The sequence below is a fragment of the Lolium perenne genome, chromosome 7 (genome assembly GCF_019359855.2).
Source record: "Lolium perenne isolate Kyuss_39 chromosome 7, Kyuss_2.0, whole genome shotgun sequence".
Taxonomy (NCBI): Eukaryota; Viridiplantae; Streptophyta; class Magnoliopsida; order Poales; family Poaceae; genus Lolium; species Lolium perenne.
The window spans coordinates 51,349,001-51,367,767 of record NC_067250.2 but is presented as its reverse complement, the minus strand read 5'-3'; the positions used below and the strand labels follow the sequence as shown (position 1 = coordinate 51,367,767).

The 18,767-nt window shown below is 42.4% G+C and overlaps 2 protein-coding genes across 4 annotated transcripts; one reads left to right on the top strand and one right to left on the bottom strand.

Moving 5' to 3' along the window:
- Window positions 1-11,175: 11,175 nt before the first annotated feature.
- Window positions 11,176-14,346, top strand: LOC127317544 (pentatricopeptide repeat-containing protein At5g06540-like). 3 transcript variants are annotated; one of them, XM_051348100.1, is made up of 3 exons: window positions 11,176-13,086; window positions 13,243-13,351; window positions 13,458-14,346. In XM_051348100.1, the coding sequence occupies exons 1-2, from the start codon at window positions 11,279-11,281 to the stop codon at window positions 13,346-13,348; spliced, it is 1,914 nt and encodes a 637-aa protein (XP_051204060.1). In that variant the 5' UTR covers window positions 11,176-11,278; the 3' UTR covers window positions 13,349-13,351; window positions 13,458-14,346. The 3 variants fall into 3 exon arrangements, with proteins under 3 accessions (XP_051204060.1, XP_051204059.1, XP_051204061.1); XM_051348099.1 differs by having other exon boundaries at window positions 13,243-14,346; XM_051348101.1 differs by having other exon boundaries at window positions 11,177-13,351.
- Window positions 14,347-15,429: 1,083 nt separating this feature from the next.
- On the bottom strand, window positions 15,430-18,053 carry LOC127317546 (protein BOBBER 1). Its single transcript, XM_051348102.2, has 6 exons — window positions 17,451-18,053; window positions 16,318-16,490; window positions 16,184-16,232; window positions 15,925-16,091; window positions 15,752-15,835; window positions 15,430-15,662 (listed from the first exon to the last, which is right to left on the bottom strand). Exons 1-6 carry the CDS (start codon window positions 17,890-17,892, stop codon window positions 15,624-15,626), a joined length of 954 nt encoding a protein of 317 aa, XP_051204062.1. The 5' UTR covers window positions 17,893-18,053; the 3' UTR covers window positions 15,430-15,623.
- Window positions 18,054-18,767: the final 714 nt, after the last annotated feature.

Here is an 18,767-nt window from a genome sequence, read left to right as displayed (position 1 = left end):
TTGCCCAACTGTAATTTGTTCACCCAACATGCTGTTCGTCTTATGGGAGAGACACCTCTAGTGAACTGTGGACCCCGGTCCAATTCTCTTTCTTGAAATACAATCTCTGCCAATACTGTTCTACTGTTTTTCTGCAAACAATCATCTTCCACACAATACGGTTAATCCTTTGTTACAGCAAGCCGGTGAGATTGACAACCTCACTGTTTCGTTGGGGCAAAGTACTTTGGTTGTGTTGTGCAGGTTCCACGTTGGCGCCGGAATCTCTGGTGTTGCGCCGCACTACATCCCGCCGCCATCAACCTTCAACGTGCTTCTTGGCTCCTCCTGGTTCGATAAACCTTGGTTTCTTTCTGAGGAAAACTTGCTGCTGTGCGCATCATACCTTCCTCTTGGGGTTGCCCAACGAACGTGTGAAATACACGCCATCAAGCATATTTTCTGGCGCTCGTTGCCAGGGAGATCAAGACACGCTGCAAGGGGAGTCTCCACTTCTCAATCTCTTTACTTTGTTTTTGTCTTGCTTAGTTTTATTTACTACTTTGTTTGCTGCACTAAATCAAAATACAAAAAAATTAGTTGCTAGTTTTACTTTACTTGTTATCTTGTTTACTATATCAAAAACACAAAAAAAATTAGTTTACTTGCATTTACTTTATCTAGTTTGCTTTATTTACTGTTGCTAAAATGGCCAACGCTGAAAACACTAAGTTGTGTGACTTCACAACCACAAATAATAATGATTTCTTATGCACACCTATTGCTCCACCTGCTACTACAGCAGAATTCTTCGAAATTAAACCTGCTTTCTTTGAATCTTGTTATGCGAGAGCAATTTTCTCGGTGTTAGTTCTGATGATGCTGCTGCCCATCTTAATAATTTTGTTGAACTATGTGAAATGCAAAAGTATAAAGATGTAGATGGTGACATTATAAAATTAAAATTGTTCCCTTTCTCATTAAGAGGAAGAGCTAAAGATTGGTTGCTATCTCTGCCTAAGAATAGTATTGATTCATGGACTAAATGCAAGGATGCTTTTATTGGTAGATATTATCCCCCTGCTAAAATTATATCTTTGAGGAGTAGCATAATGAATTTTAAACAATTAGATACTGAACATGTTGCTCAAGCTTGGGAGAGAATGAAATCTCTGGTTAAAAATTGCCCAACCCATGGACTGACTACTTGGATGATCATCCAAACCTTCTATGCAGGACTAAATTTTTCTTCACGGAATTTATTGGATTCAGCTGCTGAAGGTACCTTTATGTCCATCACTCTTGGTGAAGCAACAAAGCTTCTTGATAATATGATGATCAACTACTCTGAATGGCACACGGAAAGAGCTCCACAAGGTAAGAAGGTAAATTCTGTCGAAGAAACCTCTTCCTTGAGTGATAAGATCGATGCTATTATGTCTATGCTTGTGAATGATAGGACTAATATTGATCCTAATAATGTTCCATTAGCTTCATTGGTTGCACAAGAAGAACATGTTGATGTAAACTTCATTAAAAATAATAATTTCAACAACAATGCTTACCGGAACAATTCTAGTAACAACTATAGGCCATATCCTTATAATAATGGCAACGGCTATGGTAATTCTTATGGGAATTCTTACAACAATAATAGGAGTTCACCCCCTGGACTTGAAGCCATGCTTAAGGAATTTATTAGTACACAAACTGCTTTTAACAAATCTGTTGAAGAAAAGCTTGGGAAAATTGATATACTTGCTTCTAAAGTTGATAGTCTTGCTGCTGATGTTGATCTTTTGAAATCGAAAGTTATGACTAATGAGAATCATCATAATAAAATTACTACTACAGCAAATGCCATTCAAGTTAGAATTAATGAGAATATAAGATTAATGGCTGAATCTGCGTGCTAGGTGGGATAGAGAAGAAAATGAAAAACTAGCTAAAGAGAAGAATATAGCTAAAGTTTGGACTATTACCACCATTAGTAATGCTAATGCTACACATGTTGCTGCACCTCCTACTCATACTAATAAAAGAATTGGTGTTAGCAATGTTTCCACTTCGAATGCAAAGCGCGAAAAAGCTGAAACTGCTAAAAAAGCTATGAAACTGCACCGTGATAAAGCTGCTGAAATTTTTTCCAACATTGGGGATGATGATCCCATTGCTTTAGATTATAATGGTTTGAATTTTGATGATTGCCACATCTCTGAAGTTATAAAGTTCTTGCAAAAACTTGCTAAAAGTCCTAATGCTAGTGCTATAAATTTGGCTTTCACGCATCATATTACAAATGCTCTCATAAAAGCTAGAGAAGAGAAACTAGAGCGTGAAGCCTCTATTCCTAAAAAGTTAGAGGATGGTTGGGAGCCCATCATTAAGATGAAGATTAAAGATTTTGATTGTAATGCTTTATGTGATCTTGGTGCAAGTATCTCTGTTATGCCTAAGAAAATTTATAATATGCTTGACTTGCCACCGCTGAAAAATTGTTATTTGGATGTTAATCTTGCTGATCATTCTACAAAGAAACCTTTGGGTAAAGTTGATAATGTTCGCATTACCATTAACAATAACCTGGTTCCCGTTGATTTTGTTGTCTTGGATATTGAATACAATGCATCTTGCCCCGTTATATTGGGAAGACCTTTTCTTCGAACTGTTGGTGCTATCATTGATATGAAGGAAGGTAATATAAAATATCAATTTCCTCTCAAGAAAGGTATGGAACACTTCCCTAGAAAGAGAATGAAGGTACCTTTTGATTCTATCATGAGAACAAATTATGATGTTGACACTTCATCTCTTGATAATACTTGATACACACTTTCTGCGCCTAGCTGAAAGGCGTTAAAGAAAAGCGCTTATGGGAGACAACCCATGTTTTTACCTATAGTACTTTGTTTTTATTTTGTGTCTTGGAAGTTGTTTACTACTGTAGCAACCTCTCCTTATCTTAGTTTTGTGTTTTGTTGTGCCAAGTTAAGCCGTTGATAGAAAAGTAAGTACTAGATTTGGATTACTGCACAGTTCCAGATTTCTTTGCTGTCACGAATCTGGGTCCCTGTAGGTAACTCAGAAAATTAAGCCAATTTACGTGCATGATCCTCAGATATGTACGCAACTTTCATTCAATTTGAGCATTTTCATTTGAGCAAGTCTGGTGCCATTTTAAAATTCGTCAATACGAACTGTTCTGTTTTGACAGATTCTGCCTTTTATTTCGCATTGCCTCTTTCGCTATGTTGGATGAATTTCTTTGATCCACTAATGTCCAGTAGCATTATGCAATGTCCAGAAGTGTTAAGAATGATTGTGTCACCTCTGAATATGTCAATTTATAATGTGCACTAACCCTCTAATGAGTTGTTTCGAGTTTGGTGTGGAGGAAGTTTTCAAGGATCAAGAGAGGAGTATGATGCAACATGATCAAGGAGAGTGAAAGCTCTAAGCTTGGGGATGCACCCGGTGGTTCACCCCTGCATATATCAAGAAGACTCAAGCGTCTAAGCTTGGGGATGCCCAAGGCATCCCCTTCTTCATCGACAACATTATCAGGTTCCTCCCCTGAAACTATATTTTTATTCCATCACATCTTATGTGCTTTTTCTTGGAGCGTCGGTTTGTTTTTGTTTTTTGTTTTGTTTGAATAAAATGGATCTTAGCATTCACTTTATGGGAGAGAGACACGCTCCGCTGTAGCATATGGACAAGTATGTCCTTGGTTTCTACTCATAGTATTCATGGCGAAGTTTCTCCTTCGTTAAATTGTTATATGGTTGGAATTGGAAAATGATACATGTAGTAATTGCTATAAATGTCTTGGGTAATGTGATACTTGGCAATTGTTGTGCTCATGATTAAGCTCTTGCATCATATGCTTTGCACCCATTAATGAAGAAATACATAGAGCATGCTAAAATTTGGTTTGCATATTTGGTTTCTCTAAGGTCTAGATAATTTCTAGTATTGAGTTTGAACAACAAGGAAGACGGTGTAGAGTCTTATAATGTTTTCAATATGTCTTTTATGTGAGTTTTGCTGCACCGGTTCATCCTTGTGTTTGTTTCAAATAAGCCTTGCTAGCCTAAACCTTGTATCGAGAGGGAATACTTCTCATGCATCCAAAATACTTGAGCCAACCACTATGCCATTTGTGTCCACCATACCTACCTACTACATGGTATTTTCCGCCATTCCAAAGTAAATTGCTTGAGTGCTACCTTTAAAATTCCATCATTCACCTTTGCAATATATAGCTCATGGGACAGATAGCTTTAAACTATTGTGGTATTGAATATGTAATTATGCACTTTATCTCTTATTAAGTTGCTTGTTGTGCGATAACCATGTTTACCGGGGACGCCATCAACTACTCTTTGTTGAATTTCATGTGAGTTGCTATGCATGTTCGTCTTGTCTGAAGTAAGAGAGATCTACCACCATATGGTTAAGCATGCATATGTTAGAGAAGAACATTGGGCCGCTAACTAAAGCCATGTTCCATGGTGGAAGTTTCAGTTTTGGACAACAATCCTCAAATCTCAAATGAGAAAATTATTAATTGTTGTTATATGCTTATGCATAAAAGAGGAGTCCATTATCTGTTGTCTATGTTGTCCCGGTATGGATGTCTAAGTTGAAGAATAATCAATAGCGAGAAATCCAATGCGAGCTTTCTCCTTAGACCTTTGTACAGGCGGCATAGAGGTACCCCTTTGTGACACTTGGTAAAAACAATGCATTGTGATGATCCGGTAGTCCAAGCTAATTAGGACAAGGTGCGGGCACTATTAGTATACTATGCATGAGGCTTGCAACTTGTAAGATATAATTTACATGATACATATGCTTTATTACTACCGTTGACAAGATTGTTTCATGTTTTCAAAATCAAAGCTCTAGCACAAATATAGCAATCGATGCTTTTCCTCTATGGAGGACCATTCTTTTACTTTCAATGTTGAGTCAGTTCACCTATTTCTCTCCACCTCAAGAAGCAAACACTTGTGTGAACTATGCATTGATTCCTACATACTTGCTTATTGCACTTATTATATTACTCTATGTTGACAATATCCATGAGATATACATGTTACAAGTTGAAAGCAACCGCTGAAACTTAATCTTCTTTTGTGTTGCTTCAATACCTTTACTTTGAATTATTGCTTTATGAGTTAACTCTTATGCAAGACTTATTGATGCTTGTCTTGAAGTGCTATTCATGAAAAGTCTTTGCTTTATGATTCACTTGTTTACTCATGTCATATACATTGTTTTGATCGCTGCATTCACTACATATGCTTTACAAATAGTATGATCACGATTATGATGGCATGTCACTCCAGAAATTATCTGTGTTATCGTTTTACCTGCTCGGGACGAGCAGAACTAAGCTTGGGGATGCTGATACGTCTCCGACGTATCGATAATTTCTTATGTTCCATGCCACATTATTGATGTTATCTACATGTTTTATGCACACTTTATGTCATATTCGTGCATTTTCTGGAACTAACCTATTAACAAGATGCCGAAGTGCCGATTCTTTGTTCTGCTGTTTTTGGTTTCAGAAATCCTAGTAAGGAAATATTCTCGGAATTGGACGAAATCAAAGCCCAGGGGCCTATTTTCTCACGAAGCTTCCAGAAGTCCGAAGGAGAGACGAAGAGGGGCCACGGAGGGGCCACACCCTAGGGCGCCGCGCCCCCCCCCCCCGTGGCCGCGCCGCCCCGTGGTGTGGGGCCCCGTGCCGCCTCTTGACCTGCCCTTCCGCCTATAAAAAGTCTCCGTGACGAAACCCCCAGTACCGAGAGCCACGATACGGAAAACCTTACTGAGACGCCGCCGCCGCCGATCCCATCTCGGGGGATCCAGGAGATCGCCTCCGGCACCCTGCCGGAGAGGGGAATCATCTCCCGGAGGACTCTACGCCGCCATGGTCGCCTCCGGTGTGATGTGTGAGTAGTCTACCCCTGGACTATGGGTCCATAGCAGTAGCTAGATGGTTGTCTTCTCCCCATTGTGCTATCATTGTCGGATCTTGTGAGCTGCCTAACATGATCAAGATCATCTATCTGTAATTCTATATGTTGCGTTTGTTGGGATCCGATGAATAGAGAATACTTGTTATGTTGATTATCAAAGCTATGCTTATGTGTTGTTTATGATCTTGCATGCTCTCCGTTATTAGTAGATGCTCTGGCCAAGTTGATGCTAGTAACTCCAAGAGGGAGTATTTATGCTCGATAGTGGGTTCATGCCTCTGTGAATCTGGAGGAGTGACAAGAACCACTAAGGTTATGGATGTGCTGTTGCCACTAGGGATAAAACATTAGTGCTATGTTCAAGGATGTAGTCACTAGTTACATTACGCGCAATACTTAATGCAATTGTCTGTTGTTAGCAACTTAATACTGGAGGGGGTTCGGATGATAACCTGAAGGTGGACTTTTTAGGCATAGATGCAGTTGGATGACGGTCTATGTACTTTGTCGTAATGCCCAATTAAATCTCACTATACTCATCATGATATGTATGTGCATGGTCATGCTCTCTTTATTTGTCAATTGCCCAACTGTAATTTGTTCACCCAACATGCTGTTCGTCTTATGGGAGAGACACCTCTAGTGAACTGTGGACCCCGGTCCAATTCTCTTTACTGAAATACAATCTCTTGCACATCTTGTTCTACTGTTTTCTGCAAACAATCATCTTCCACACAATACGGTTAATCCTTTGTTACAGCAAGCCGGTGAGATTGACAACCTCACTATTTCGTTGGGGCAAAGTACTTTGGTTGTGTTGTGCAGGTTCCACGTTGGCGCCGGAATCTCTGGTGTTGCGCCGCACTACATCCCGCCGCCATCAACCTTCAACGTGCTTCTTGGCTCCTCCTGGTTCGATAAACCTTGGTTTCTTTCTGAGGGAAAACTTGCTGCTGTGCGCATCATACCTTCCTCTTGGGGTTGCCCAACGAACGTGTGAAATACACGCCATCAAGGACGAGCTTCATCGACATCGTACGCACGACCGAGTACGAAAGTGCTGCCAGATTGCAGCACAGGATGATCGACTACATCAACAACGAGATCTAATCTCGTAGGCTTTGGAAATCTTTGAGGGTTAGTCTCACATGCATCTCGTTGCTTCGATCTTCATAGATTAGATCTTGGCTTTTCCTAGATTGGATCTTGGTTTTGTTCTTGTTCACGGTAGAAATTTTTTGTTTTCTATGCAACGAACCCATCAATATTTCGGTCAAACAAGATGCCTGATGAGTGGAGGAAAATTATATTAGTACTCATCTTCAAAAAATAAAGGAGATATCCAAATTTGTACTAATTATAGGCGAATTAAGCTTATGAGCCATCATGTGAAGCTTTGGGAGAGGGTGATTGAGCATCGCTTGAGAAGAGTGGTTATTGTCACTAAAAATCAGTTTGGCTTCTACCTGGGAGATCAACAACGAATGTGATTTTCTTGCTTTGCCAGGTTATGGAGAGATATGTGGTGCAAAATAAGGACCTACATATGGCTTTCTTCGACTTGGAGAAGGCTTATTACAAGATACCAAGAATGGTCATGTGGTGTGCACTAAATAAACACAAAGTCCCATCAAAGTATATTTCCCTCATCAAGGATATGTACACTAATGTTGTGAAAAGTGTTCATGCAGGAGATAGTGAGACCGATACCTTCCAAATAACTACAGGACTACATCAAGATTCAACTTTGAGCTGATATATTTTTAACTTGGTGATGGATGCAATCACTGAGAACATACAAGGAGATATTCCTTGGTGTATGTTTGTTGCTGATGATGTGGTACTAGTACTTTTGAGTAACCTTAGGTTAGGGGTAAGGCAAATGCAAACACATACCTTTGCAAAAAGTCTTTTAAAAATTGAGGAGCCCAAGCTCTCGATTTCAAAACTGATAAAACAACCAACATTATGTTCATGCCAGGTTCATTCCCATAAATGATCTCTTCCTCTCCCTATACTTGCAGTCTCAAATTAACCACACAACCAAAATTACATGGTTCTGCTAGTCACAAACTGGCAACCCATCGGCTGGAAAATAGAAATACCTCTCACACCTTCTTAACTTGCAAACTCAACAGCTAGAGACCAACGATTTTTTTTAACAACATGCAGAAGTTTTTCTTCCCTTGCGCAAATAGACGGCTTCACGTACTCAACCATTTTTCAGCTTCCTCCTCCAGATCACCCATTCCTAGCTTCCACCGAAGGCCTCGGAGGCCACCTTAGAGAGCAAAACATCTGCGAAAACATGAGCCCCACGGCCGCTTGCTCTCTGCAAATAACCCTAACGAGTCATCCAGTACGACACTTTACAACCTATACTACTAGGACAATTGGGAAATACTCTATCAAAAACAGCCATGTTCCAAGTATTTCACGTAGTCCATATCAACGCAACTACCCCACAGTTATAATATTTATAACTTTACCATGAACTAATATCAAAAAAATTGAGGAACATTAGTCAAATTAAATGTACATTTTATGAATCCCCACAAGTATGTAGCCACTTCGCATTCAAAAAAAGAAGAGAATGATGTATATTTCTTTAGACTTACAAAACATGCAGCTAAACGTTATCTTTAGAGAATATACTACTCCATATCATGTTCTCAGCCACATAATAGTAGATATATTAAAGCCGGACAAAATAGAGCTTTCTTAGCCTCCCACGTCTCTTTTATTATTCACATAAACAGTAAACCGTCCATAAACAGTGCCTTCTAATGATTGGACCATTAGATCTCCATCAAGTGGCCAAAACATAATCCATGCACAGTCCGCTAAAGCGTTCACTTCAGTAATCTTTGCTATTGGTTTTCAACAGTGCATGTTACAATATTTTTATCGGTGATTTTCAAGCAGCAAATTTCCAGTAGAAATCTACAACTCAAGCCGTAATTTTTCGACAGTAATTACTCAACAGTTATTCTTCGAGGATGATTCACAATTCTGTACCGGTAATTCAGCAACGGTATTTCTTTGAAATTTTTGTTGTTGATATTATTTACAGTAGTTTTTTTCGAACAACATAAACAATAATTTTCCGGTACAACGCGCTATATTATTTTTCTAACAACAATTTGTCGATACATACCTTCTTCTAAAGCACTAATGGCGGGTAAATGCTCAACAAGAATTGTTCAATAATGCATAGTTCGCCGACGGTAATTTCGCAACAATATTTTTTTTGATGGCGCACAAACAGTAATTCTTCATTTGTAATTGTTTGCCAAGGGCTTTTTAAGCCATTAACGATTCACATGGGGTAACTATCCAATAGTAATTATCTAATGGTGTGTAATTCGTTGAGGATAATTTGTCAATAGTATTCTCCTATTTTATTTGGAAAAATATTAATATGTACTTTGGAAAAATACTCCATATTTTGTTGTCTCTTCTATTCGAAGAGCAAATTACCATCTTCTTCTACGGAAACTTCATAAAAAATACTCTAAAATTTGTCGCCTTTTTTATCATAGAAAAATATTACTGCTTTATGCGAGATATATTAAAGCCGGATAAAATAGAGCTTTCTTAGCCTCCCACGTCTCCTTTATTGTTCACATAAACAGTAAACCGTCCATAAATAGTGCCTTCTAGTGATTGGACCATTAGATCTCCATCAAGCGGCCAAAACATAATCCATGCACAATCCGCTAAAGCGTTCGCTTCAGTAATTTTTGCTATTGGTTTTCAACAGTGCACGTTACAATATTTTTACCGGTGATTTTCAAGAAGCAAATTTCCAGTAGAAATCTACAACTCAAGCCATAATTTCCCGACGGTAATTACTCAACAGTTATTCTTCGAGGATGATTCACAATTCTGTACCGGTAATTCTGCATTTCTTTGAAATTTTTGTTCTTGATATTATTTACAGTAGTTTTTTTCGAACAACATGAACAATAATTTTCCGGTACAACGCGCTATATTATTTTTCTAACAACAATTTGTCGGTACATACCTTCTTCTAAAGCACTAATGGCGGGTAAATTCTCAACAAGAATTGTTCAATGATGCATAGTTCGCCGACGGTAATTTCGCAACAATATTTTTTTGATGGTGCACAAACAGTAATTCTTTGTTTGTAATTGTTTGCCAAGGGCTTTTTAAGCCATCAACCATTCACATGGGGTAACTATCCAATAGTAATTATCTAATGGTGTGTAATTCGTCAAGGATAATTTGTCAATAGTATTCTCCTATTTTATTTGGAAAAATATTAATATGTACTTTGGAACAATACTCCATATTTCATTGCCTCTTTTATTCGAATAGCAAATTACCGCCTTCTTCTACGGAAACTTCATAAAAAGATACTCTAACATTTGTCACCTTTTTTATCATAGAAAAAGTTACTGCTTTATGCCAGGAAAATATAGTTGCTCTACCGTCCACCACCTTTTTTGCCGGGAAAAATACTATAGTCTCCTTTCGTAACAATGTAGTAAAAAATATACTTACTTCACCGTCTACCTCCGACTCTTGTTTGAGCCAAGAAAAATACTACTGGCTTACTTTGCAGCCACTTTGAAAACAAAAATACTCCCAGTGTGCCGCCTCTTTAGATGGCTCGCCGTTTGTCGTCGGTGCACAATTCCCTCACTCCAGGCACTGCAGCTACAATGTAGCGATACTGCCATACTACCCCCTCGCGGTCACATTAATTTCTATTTGTACAACCCTATTTTTCCATTGCCTCAAAATCACCTACGAGCCCAGGAATAAAATAATTTTGAGCCATGGATATATAGTTACACTTTTAAGTTAGTTCAACCCTGCTTCAACACCGGCACTTATGTCGTTTGTTAGCAACTCAATATTTTTGTGTTTCTATAAAATTTAACCAACAATTTAACATCTAAGGGCCACGCCGGGCCAAGCTTCCTAGTAACCTTTATTTTGAGTGGGACAGGCACAAACCACATGCGCCTATGTGGCACATTTTCAAAGCTAAGCACATGTGGATAGAGAAATTTCAAGATTTAGTAAGCATCCAACTAGATGAATCCTCTACATCACTCAACCTAACATAACACACGGACCAACACTCTATTTGTGAGATAGTTATCTTCAACATATTCTTCCCTTAGCAAAAAGATTGAAAATACTCCGTACAAGGCTGCATATGTTGGGGAAAATATACCGGAGGCAGTTGGCAGCCACGGTGTGTCTTATCCCACCAGAGGCGGGAGTTGCTCTCCCAGCCCGGCGTCGGTCGCCCCTTCATCCCAGCTCCGGCAATGTCCGCCGCCAGCGTGAGCCCCATCCCCATCCCCATCCCCATCACCACCATCTCCGAGCTGAAGCAGCACCACTCGCAGCTCGTCCGCCTCGGCCTCGCCTCCCACCCCGCCCACGTGCGCCGCCTCCTCGCCTTCCTCGCGCGCGACCCCGCTCGCCTCCCCTACGCCGCGCGCCTCCTCGCGCACCACCCGGACCCGCACCCGGCGCTCTTCAACCCGCTCTTCGCCTCCCTCCCGCCGCGCCACGCCGCGGCCCTCCTCGCCCTCATGCTCTCCCTGCCCCTGCACCCCGACCACTTCACCCTGCCGCAGCTCCTCCCCGCCGCGCCGCTCCCGCTCGCCGCCCAGCTCCACGCGCTCCTCCTCAAGCTCAACTTCCACTCCCACACACACTCCGTCAACGCGCTCCTCGCCGCCTACCTCTCCAACGGCCGCGCCGACCTCGCATCCCGCCTCTTCGGCGGCGGCTCCCTCTCGCCGGCCCTCGACGTCGTGTCCTGGACTACCATGGTGGGCGGTCTATGCAGGCTCGGCCTCGTGGACGACGCGCGGGAGCTGTTCGACTCCATGCCCGAGAGGAATCTAGTTTCTTGGAACTCGATGATCACGGGGTACATCAAGGCTGGGCGGTTCTTGGAAGCCCTGGAGGTGTTTGACCATATGCGTGCTCTCGGGTTAGAGGGGAATGGGTTTGTCGCCACGAGCGCGGTGGTGGCCTGCACTGGGGCTGGTGCGCTGGCCCGCGGGAGGGAGGTGCACCGGTGGGTGGAGCAGAGCGGCATAAAGATGGATGAGAAGCTAGCGACAGCGGTGGTCGACATGTACTGCAAGTGCGGGTCTGTTGACGAGGCGTGGCGTCTGTTCCAGGCGCTGCCGGCGAAGGGGCTCACGTCGTGGAACTGTATGATCGGTGGATTGGCGGTGCACGGGAGGGGCAAGGATGCCATTGAGCTATTCCACCGGATGGAGAGGGAGAACGTGGCGCCGGACGATGTCACGCTGGTGAACCTGCTCACCGCCTGCGCGCACACCGGGATGGTCAGCGAGGGTCGCCACTATTACAACTGCATTGTGCAGAGATACGGCATAGTGCCCAAGATGGAGCATTATGGCTGTATGGTCGACCTGTTTGGGAGGGCTGGGCTGCTGGAGGAAGCTAAGAAGGTGATCGACGACATGCCAATGGAGCCAGACATTGGTGTCCTTGGAGCACTTTTCGGAGCATGCAAGATTCACAGGAATGTTGATTTAGGCGAGGCAATTGGATGGCGTGTGATTGATCTTGATCCCCAGAACAGTGGACGGTACGTGCTGCTGGCCAACCTCCTGGCCAGCGCTGGTCGGTGGGCTGACGTTGCAAAGGTCCGTCAGTTGATGGACAAGAGAAATGTGAGCAAAGAGGCAGGGCGGTCCACGATCGAAATCGAGGGCAAAGTCTGCGAGTTCCAGTGCGGGAGCCTATGCCATCCCCAGGAGAAGGACATATTCGCCATGGCCAAGGACATGATGAGGAAGATCAGGCTAGAGGGCTACGTGGTTGACACAAGCGATGTCCTGCACGACATCACGGACGAAGTGAAAGAGACTTCGCTCCTCTACCACAGCGAGAAGCTGGCCATAGCCTTTGGGCTGCTGTGCACGAGGCCTGGGGATACGATGCGCATCACGAAGAATCTGCGAGTTTGCCGAGACTGCCATGAGGCAACAAAGTTCATATCTTGCGCATTTGAGCGTGAGATCATAGTGAGGGACAGGAACCGGTTCCATCATTTTAGGGATGGTATGTGTTCGTGTAAAGATTACTGGTAAGTAGACTAGATGCTGAAACTATCGGGCTGGAAGTAGATACATATGCTCCTCCCTCAAAGTCATTTGCACTGAGACCATCTCAAAGAAAACTGAACAAAACACCTTGAACTTCTAATGACATGTCTGATGGGGTTGGCGCCTGCGACTAAAAGGATGCATGAGAGAAATATTCCCATGAGAGACAATTGGTGCAAAAGTAGTCTGGACTTGTACTCAGACAAAAGGAGCCAAAGAAAGAACCCTGAATGGGCCAATTGACAGGTATGCATCCTCACTGAATCAACATTTGTGTGCAAATACTCATTTCGGTTCTATCAGATTTGTCGTCGTGGGAAGCTCTCACAACTTTGAGTACCAATATCATTAGATTATTACGTACTAAGGCCAGCAGTCTGTGGCGACGCCAAAGAGGACGATAAGTGCAAGCTACTCGAAAACATGGACAGCGGGTGATGTATGCCGTGATGGGTATGGCATGTTCAGTGGTGCTTCTGCACGAACTATCAATGGTGTAACGGATCCAACAATCCTGGAGGCGATGGTGTGCTCAGAAGCATTGGCGCTGGCAGGGAACCTGTGGCTCAGGAAGCGCTTCGGACTGTTTGGAGAGCGAGGTAACTAACTGTCGAAAGCGTTGGTGAGATTACGGACCAGGAGAACAATGGTGCTAGACTGCTAGGAGTGCTATTCCTATGCCAGGGAGCTGCTAGCATGGAAGGGGCCAGCTGCATTTGGAAAAGCTGGCCTCCTCTGATTTTTTTTTTTTTTTTTTTTTGCCTTTCTAGCCTGGCCTGCAGCATCGACTATGGACATCACACAGGCGCGTCAGACATGGACTCCCAAGATACTACGTCGGCGTGTTTTACCACGATCCACATCCTCATGGGCTGTGTATATGCAAAGATAAGGTCGGTTCAGCTGCTTCTGATTGCCGGCAGTCAACGTTTCAGTACAATATGGTGGATCTCAGCTAGAAGAGGATTCAGAAAGAGCAAAGGTGTTTTGACACCCTGACAATTCTAGTGTGCTGGAGACTCTGGAAATTCCAGAATCTGCCAGCCAATAATCAGTGCAAGGACTTCGGAAGGTGGCATGGTTAGGAGGGTCCAATCCCTTTGAGAGAGTAGTCCATTAGTAGCTCACTAGTTCACAACGTTTAGCTTGTCATGACACTAGTTCTGAAAAGAACGGTGAATTTGTATTTGTCTCATAAATAATTTACATCTAAGTTATACAGAGTACTCTCAAAAAACAAATCTAAGTTCTACAGAGCATATATATTTGTTAAAAAAAATGTAGTTCGGTAAGAGACCAGACCCATAGCACCTCCCATATGATCAGTTCTTATTATAATACTACCTCTAACTATAAAAGAATGTCGCAAGTTTATTTAAATTTAGATGTACCTAGACACTTTAAGTTATTATTATATACTACCTCCAACTATAAAAGAATGTCGCAAATTTGTTTAAATTTAGATGTATCTAAAAACTTTTCAGTGTATAGATATATCTGAACTTAGATAAATCTTCCACATACTTTTATGACACGAGAGTATTTTTTTGCGAATGATAAGTTTATATACCCAAAACAGATGCGCTGACAGACTGTGCTACACCTTATCTTGAATCTACCGATCGATAAAGACTCAAACTATAATGATGCCACCCATCCTGCTTTCGGCAAGCCTTTGGGCACTAGGAGTAAGAACCACCGCTTTTAAGAAAGGAAACATATAATTCTCTTTCACTTGAATATTCTCTTCTTACATCTTTGTCTTCTGAAATATTGTTCTATATGTTCCCAATAATGCACTCTCTAGCCACATTCTATGGGGACCATCGAATCGGTAACAATAAATCCTGTTGGGACAGGTTCATATACGAAACGTCTGGAAATTCTACCTAGAGTAGAAGATTCAACTAAGAGAGATTCCAAAGCTACACGAAACGTCTGGAAATTCTACCTGGAGTAGGAGATTTAATTAAGAGAGATTCCAAAGCTACAATTTCGCCTCTCACAGTCCGATCAGTAGGTTTAGCCGTAGCATTCATAACACGATCCATTTGCGAATGATAAGTTATATGTTAAACAGCACTTTGCCTAACTCACTAAATGGGTAAGTCACCGATCCAATCTCTTTAACAAATCAGGTGTCATATTAAATATGATATTCTATATATATGGGCGTGGGAGTTAACGCCGTTCCGTTCCAGACGAAAGACACAGAGCTGTGGAAGCAAATTCCACAATCCCAAACCCAGGCAACGGCAAGTACAAACCAAACCATCAAACACGTCCCATACAAAGTGCACGGTGGAGTTGGAATACCAAGCTCATGAAACGAAACGCAGACCTCATATAATTGGCTCAAAGAAACATAGTTCAGTTATATATTTCCATAACACCGCAAAAACTGTGTCCATCATAAGCACAAACAGACACTAAACAGAAGACACCCAAACTGCAGTATACTAAGTAGAAGTGATTTCTCCATCCAACATCTTCCAGAACATCTTCGGTCTAACCAATCTCAAGCTATCTTGGCCCTCGAGAAGTCCATCTCCGGGTGCTGCAATGAAAGTAAGTTCAATCAGAGACACCAGGGTAGATGGGAACTCAAGCTATGCCTATGGTAGAGGATGAAGTGCTGCTACATACCTGAGCCATGAATTTCTTGAGCATATCATCCTTCTGCATTTCGTCACTTGTTGGGAGACCCATCTGCTTCTGACGTTGGTCAAACTGCAAAGCAGAGAGAGGAAGTTGATTAGAGTCTGAAGAAATTGTAAGGCTTGTGTAGTCTTACAAATCAGATTGTGCATATCGCTTACCATCATCTTCTCCACGGTTTGTCTAGTCTCAGGATCCAAGTCAGAAAGCTTGCTGCTCTCTGGTTCCACACGTTGGGTATCGACTTCAGGGTCACCCTTGATCACAGATTTCCACCACTCCATTTGATTATGCTTTGTCAGCAATATAGACAGATATTTTCCATCCTCTGAAGAAATTATCACAAGGAAATAATGTTTTTATTAGCAAGTGGCTTAAGGTGGGACACTTCACAAAATGCAATTAGTTTGTTATTTATACCTATGCTCCAGAAGCAATCGTCCACTTTAACTGGTTTGTGAAGGTCACCCTGGTAACAAAGCAATACAACCCATCAGCAAAAAGGTTTCACACATAAGGATACGACAAATTGCTCTATAGTTGCTACTACTTACATCAATGATAGGAGGCTGGCCCTTCAACCCAACCTTCAGATGATCCTTCTTAATCTCACAGACAACAAACCTTGACTTTGTTCCTTCAGGAACAGGAACAGAGAGGTTAACCTCTGGCAACTGCTGAGTCCAGGAATACTTCTCCAGATCAAGCCCATTGCCAGCATTTGGTTCTGCAAGACCAATGAGAACCATTAGTTAATATATCTCAAAGTAAATAATTAAAATAGAGTAATAGCTGGAGTCTGGAGCCATCAGTTAATTTTGAAGTACAAACTGAAACAGAGTGAAAACTGGAGTCTGGAGCAGGGGTTTTCATGAACACATGAAAGGAGAAATTACAAATAATACCTACATTTAGCAAGTCAAGAGCAACATGGTATGGCATAGACCCAAGTATGAGCAACCGAAACAATTGTTGAAAACACTATGGTTTAAGTGTTTCCAGACTGCAATGGGCTATGGAATTCTGATGTAAATCATTACACAAACTGAGTCGGTTTTGGCCTTTAAGGGAAAAAAATTGATGGATGAAACGGAACTTTATCCTAAGCACGATGAATGAGGGTAAATTTATCAAAGGAACTGAACAGGTGCAAGAACATCCTATCGAGGATGTCATCATCAATAGATGCAACTGTGCAACAAAAACAGATGATTAGCTAAGGGAAAAGAACAATTTTATTTTGTAGCTACTATATCATTTGGCTCCAAAACCTACTAGCACCTCAGATTTGAATCCGGCATGTGAGCAATATTCCCAAACTACACAAATCAGGGTACAACTTAAGTATTGCTGCTCCAGTTTATCTCAGATTCTAAATTGGAATTATAAATTGAAGCAGGCATCCAAGCACCACCTCACTCAGGTTTAGCATCAATCTGAAATTATATGCCACCTAATTACTGGGGGAAAACTGAGGCTCTAATCAACCAAGCTACCGCGCAACTAGTGAATAATCCAGGTTTTAAAGCATATATACGACCTACGATCTATAAACCCTAGACGAAGCAGAAGATACTAAAACGCTCCGAGCTAGCAAAATTACTAATCGTGACATTATTAAGCATCGGAATACCAAAGCCGAGCAGCAATAGCAATAATCGAAGGACAATGGCAACAGGGTACTCACTTTTCGCTTTGCTCTCCTCCTTCTCCACCTCCTTGCTGCCGTCCTTCTCCCCCGAGCCCCCTGCGCCCTTCTCCTCTGCCACCGCCGCCACCTTCTCGGCCGCCGCTGCCTTCGCCGCCCTCTCCTTCTCGGCAGCCGCCTTCCTCTCCAACTCCTCCGCCTTCCTCTTGGCGTCCCGCGCCTTCCTCTCCTCCGCCTCCACCTGCGCCCTGCAAGCCGAGGCCATCGCGGTGATCTTGCTGACCGCGGAGGGGTCCCGGAAGAGGTCGGACCGCTTGTGCGCGACGTCGATGGCCGCGTGGAGGAACGGGAGGGCGCCGCCCTTCCGCTCGAGCACCTTCTCAAGGACCTCTAGGTCCACGTCGACCGCCGCGGGGGCCGCCGCCGCCGGCTGCTGAGGCGGCGAGGCCTCCTCCTCCTGGATGTCCGAGATGATCGCCATAGCCGCCGCTAGGGTTTCGATTCGAGGTGTGTCGTGTCGAGATCTCAGATTGGAGCGGGTTTTCTGATGCGTACGACTTGACGGCTCAACCAGGCTTTTGGGGTTCGTTTAAATTGAGACCTCTGCGGCCGCCCCCGGTTGGTCTCGAAGGTTCTTGGGGATTCCGGACCGGAGTCGCTTCAACTAGGCTGTGTCTACCCGAATTCGTGCTTGTTTCTGCTGAGTTTCCAAAAATAACGAGTTTGGAACTGTCACGGCAATGTCCACGACGTGCACCAAGCTTTCTGCGAAACAAAACAAAAAGAAGAGGCCAGTTGCCAAAAAGAAAACAGAGAGGAAACCTAATATATAATATGTGGAGGTTCGTTCACATGTACTCTTGACCGTCATGTGGATCTAGTTGTGGTGTTCGAGTTGTCTTGTCAGATAGTATGATCTATACAACATACACAAATTTAAAGACAGAAATCAAGTTTTTCAATACCTATTCACAGCCATATTTTTGAGATTTTTGTGTAACCTAGAAAGCAAGGTACTTTTTACAAAAAAAAAAAATCACGTTGATAGAAAACATCTTTATACCTATAAAAATATTCATATTTTTAAAAAATCTTCTGAAAATATAATTTTCAAATATATCAAGTCAGCGACCTCACCAGAGCTCGAGGTCCATATGTCCACACTAACACCATAGTTGCATTTAGAATTGGAATTATGGTGAACTAGTAGTCTATCTTTTTTGAATCGCCCATTTTTTAGTGCTAGAGTGGCGACCTTTTCATAGCAAGATATTAAAAAGTTTAGCACAGCACGATATGTGTAAGCTAAGCATAAGAGAGATGACTAGCACCTTGCACCTACGAGACTAAACGATG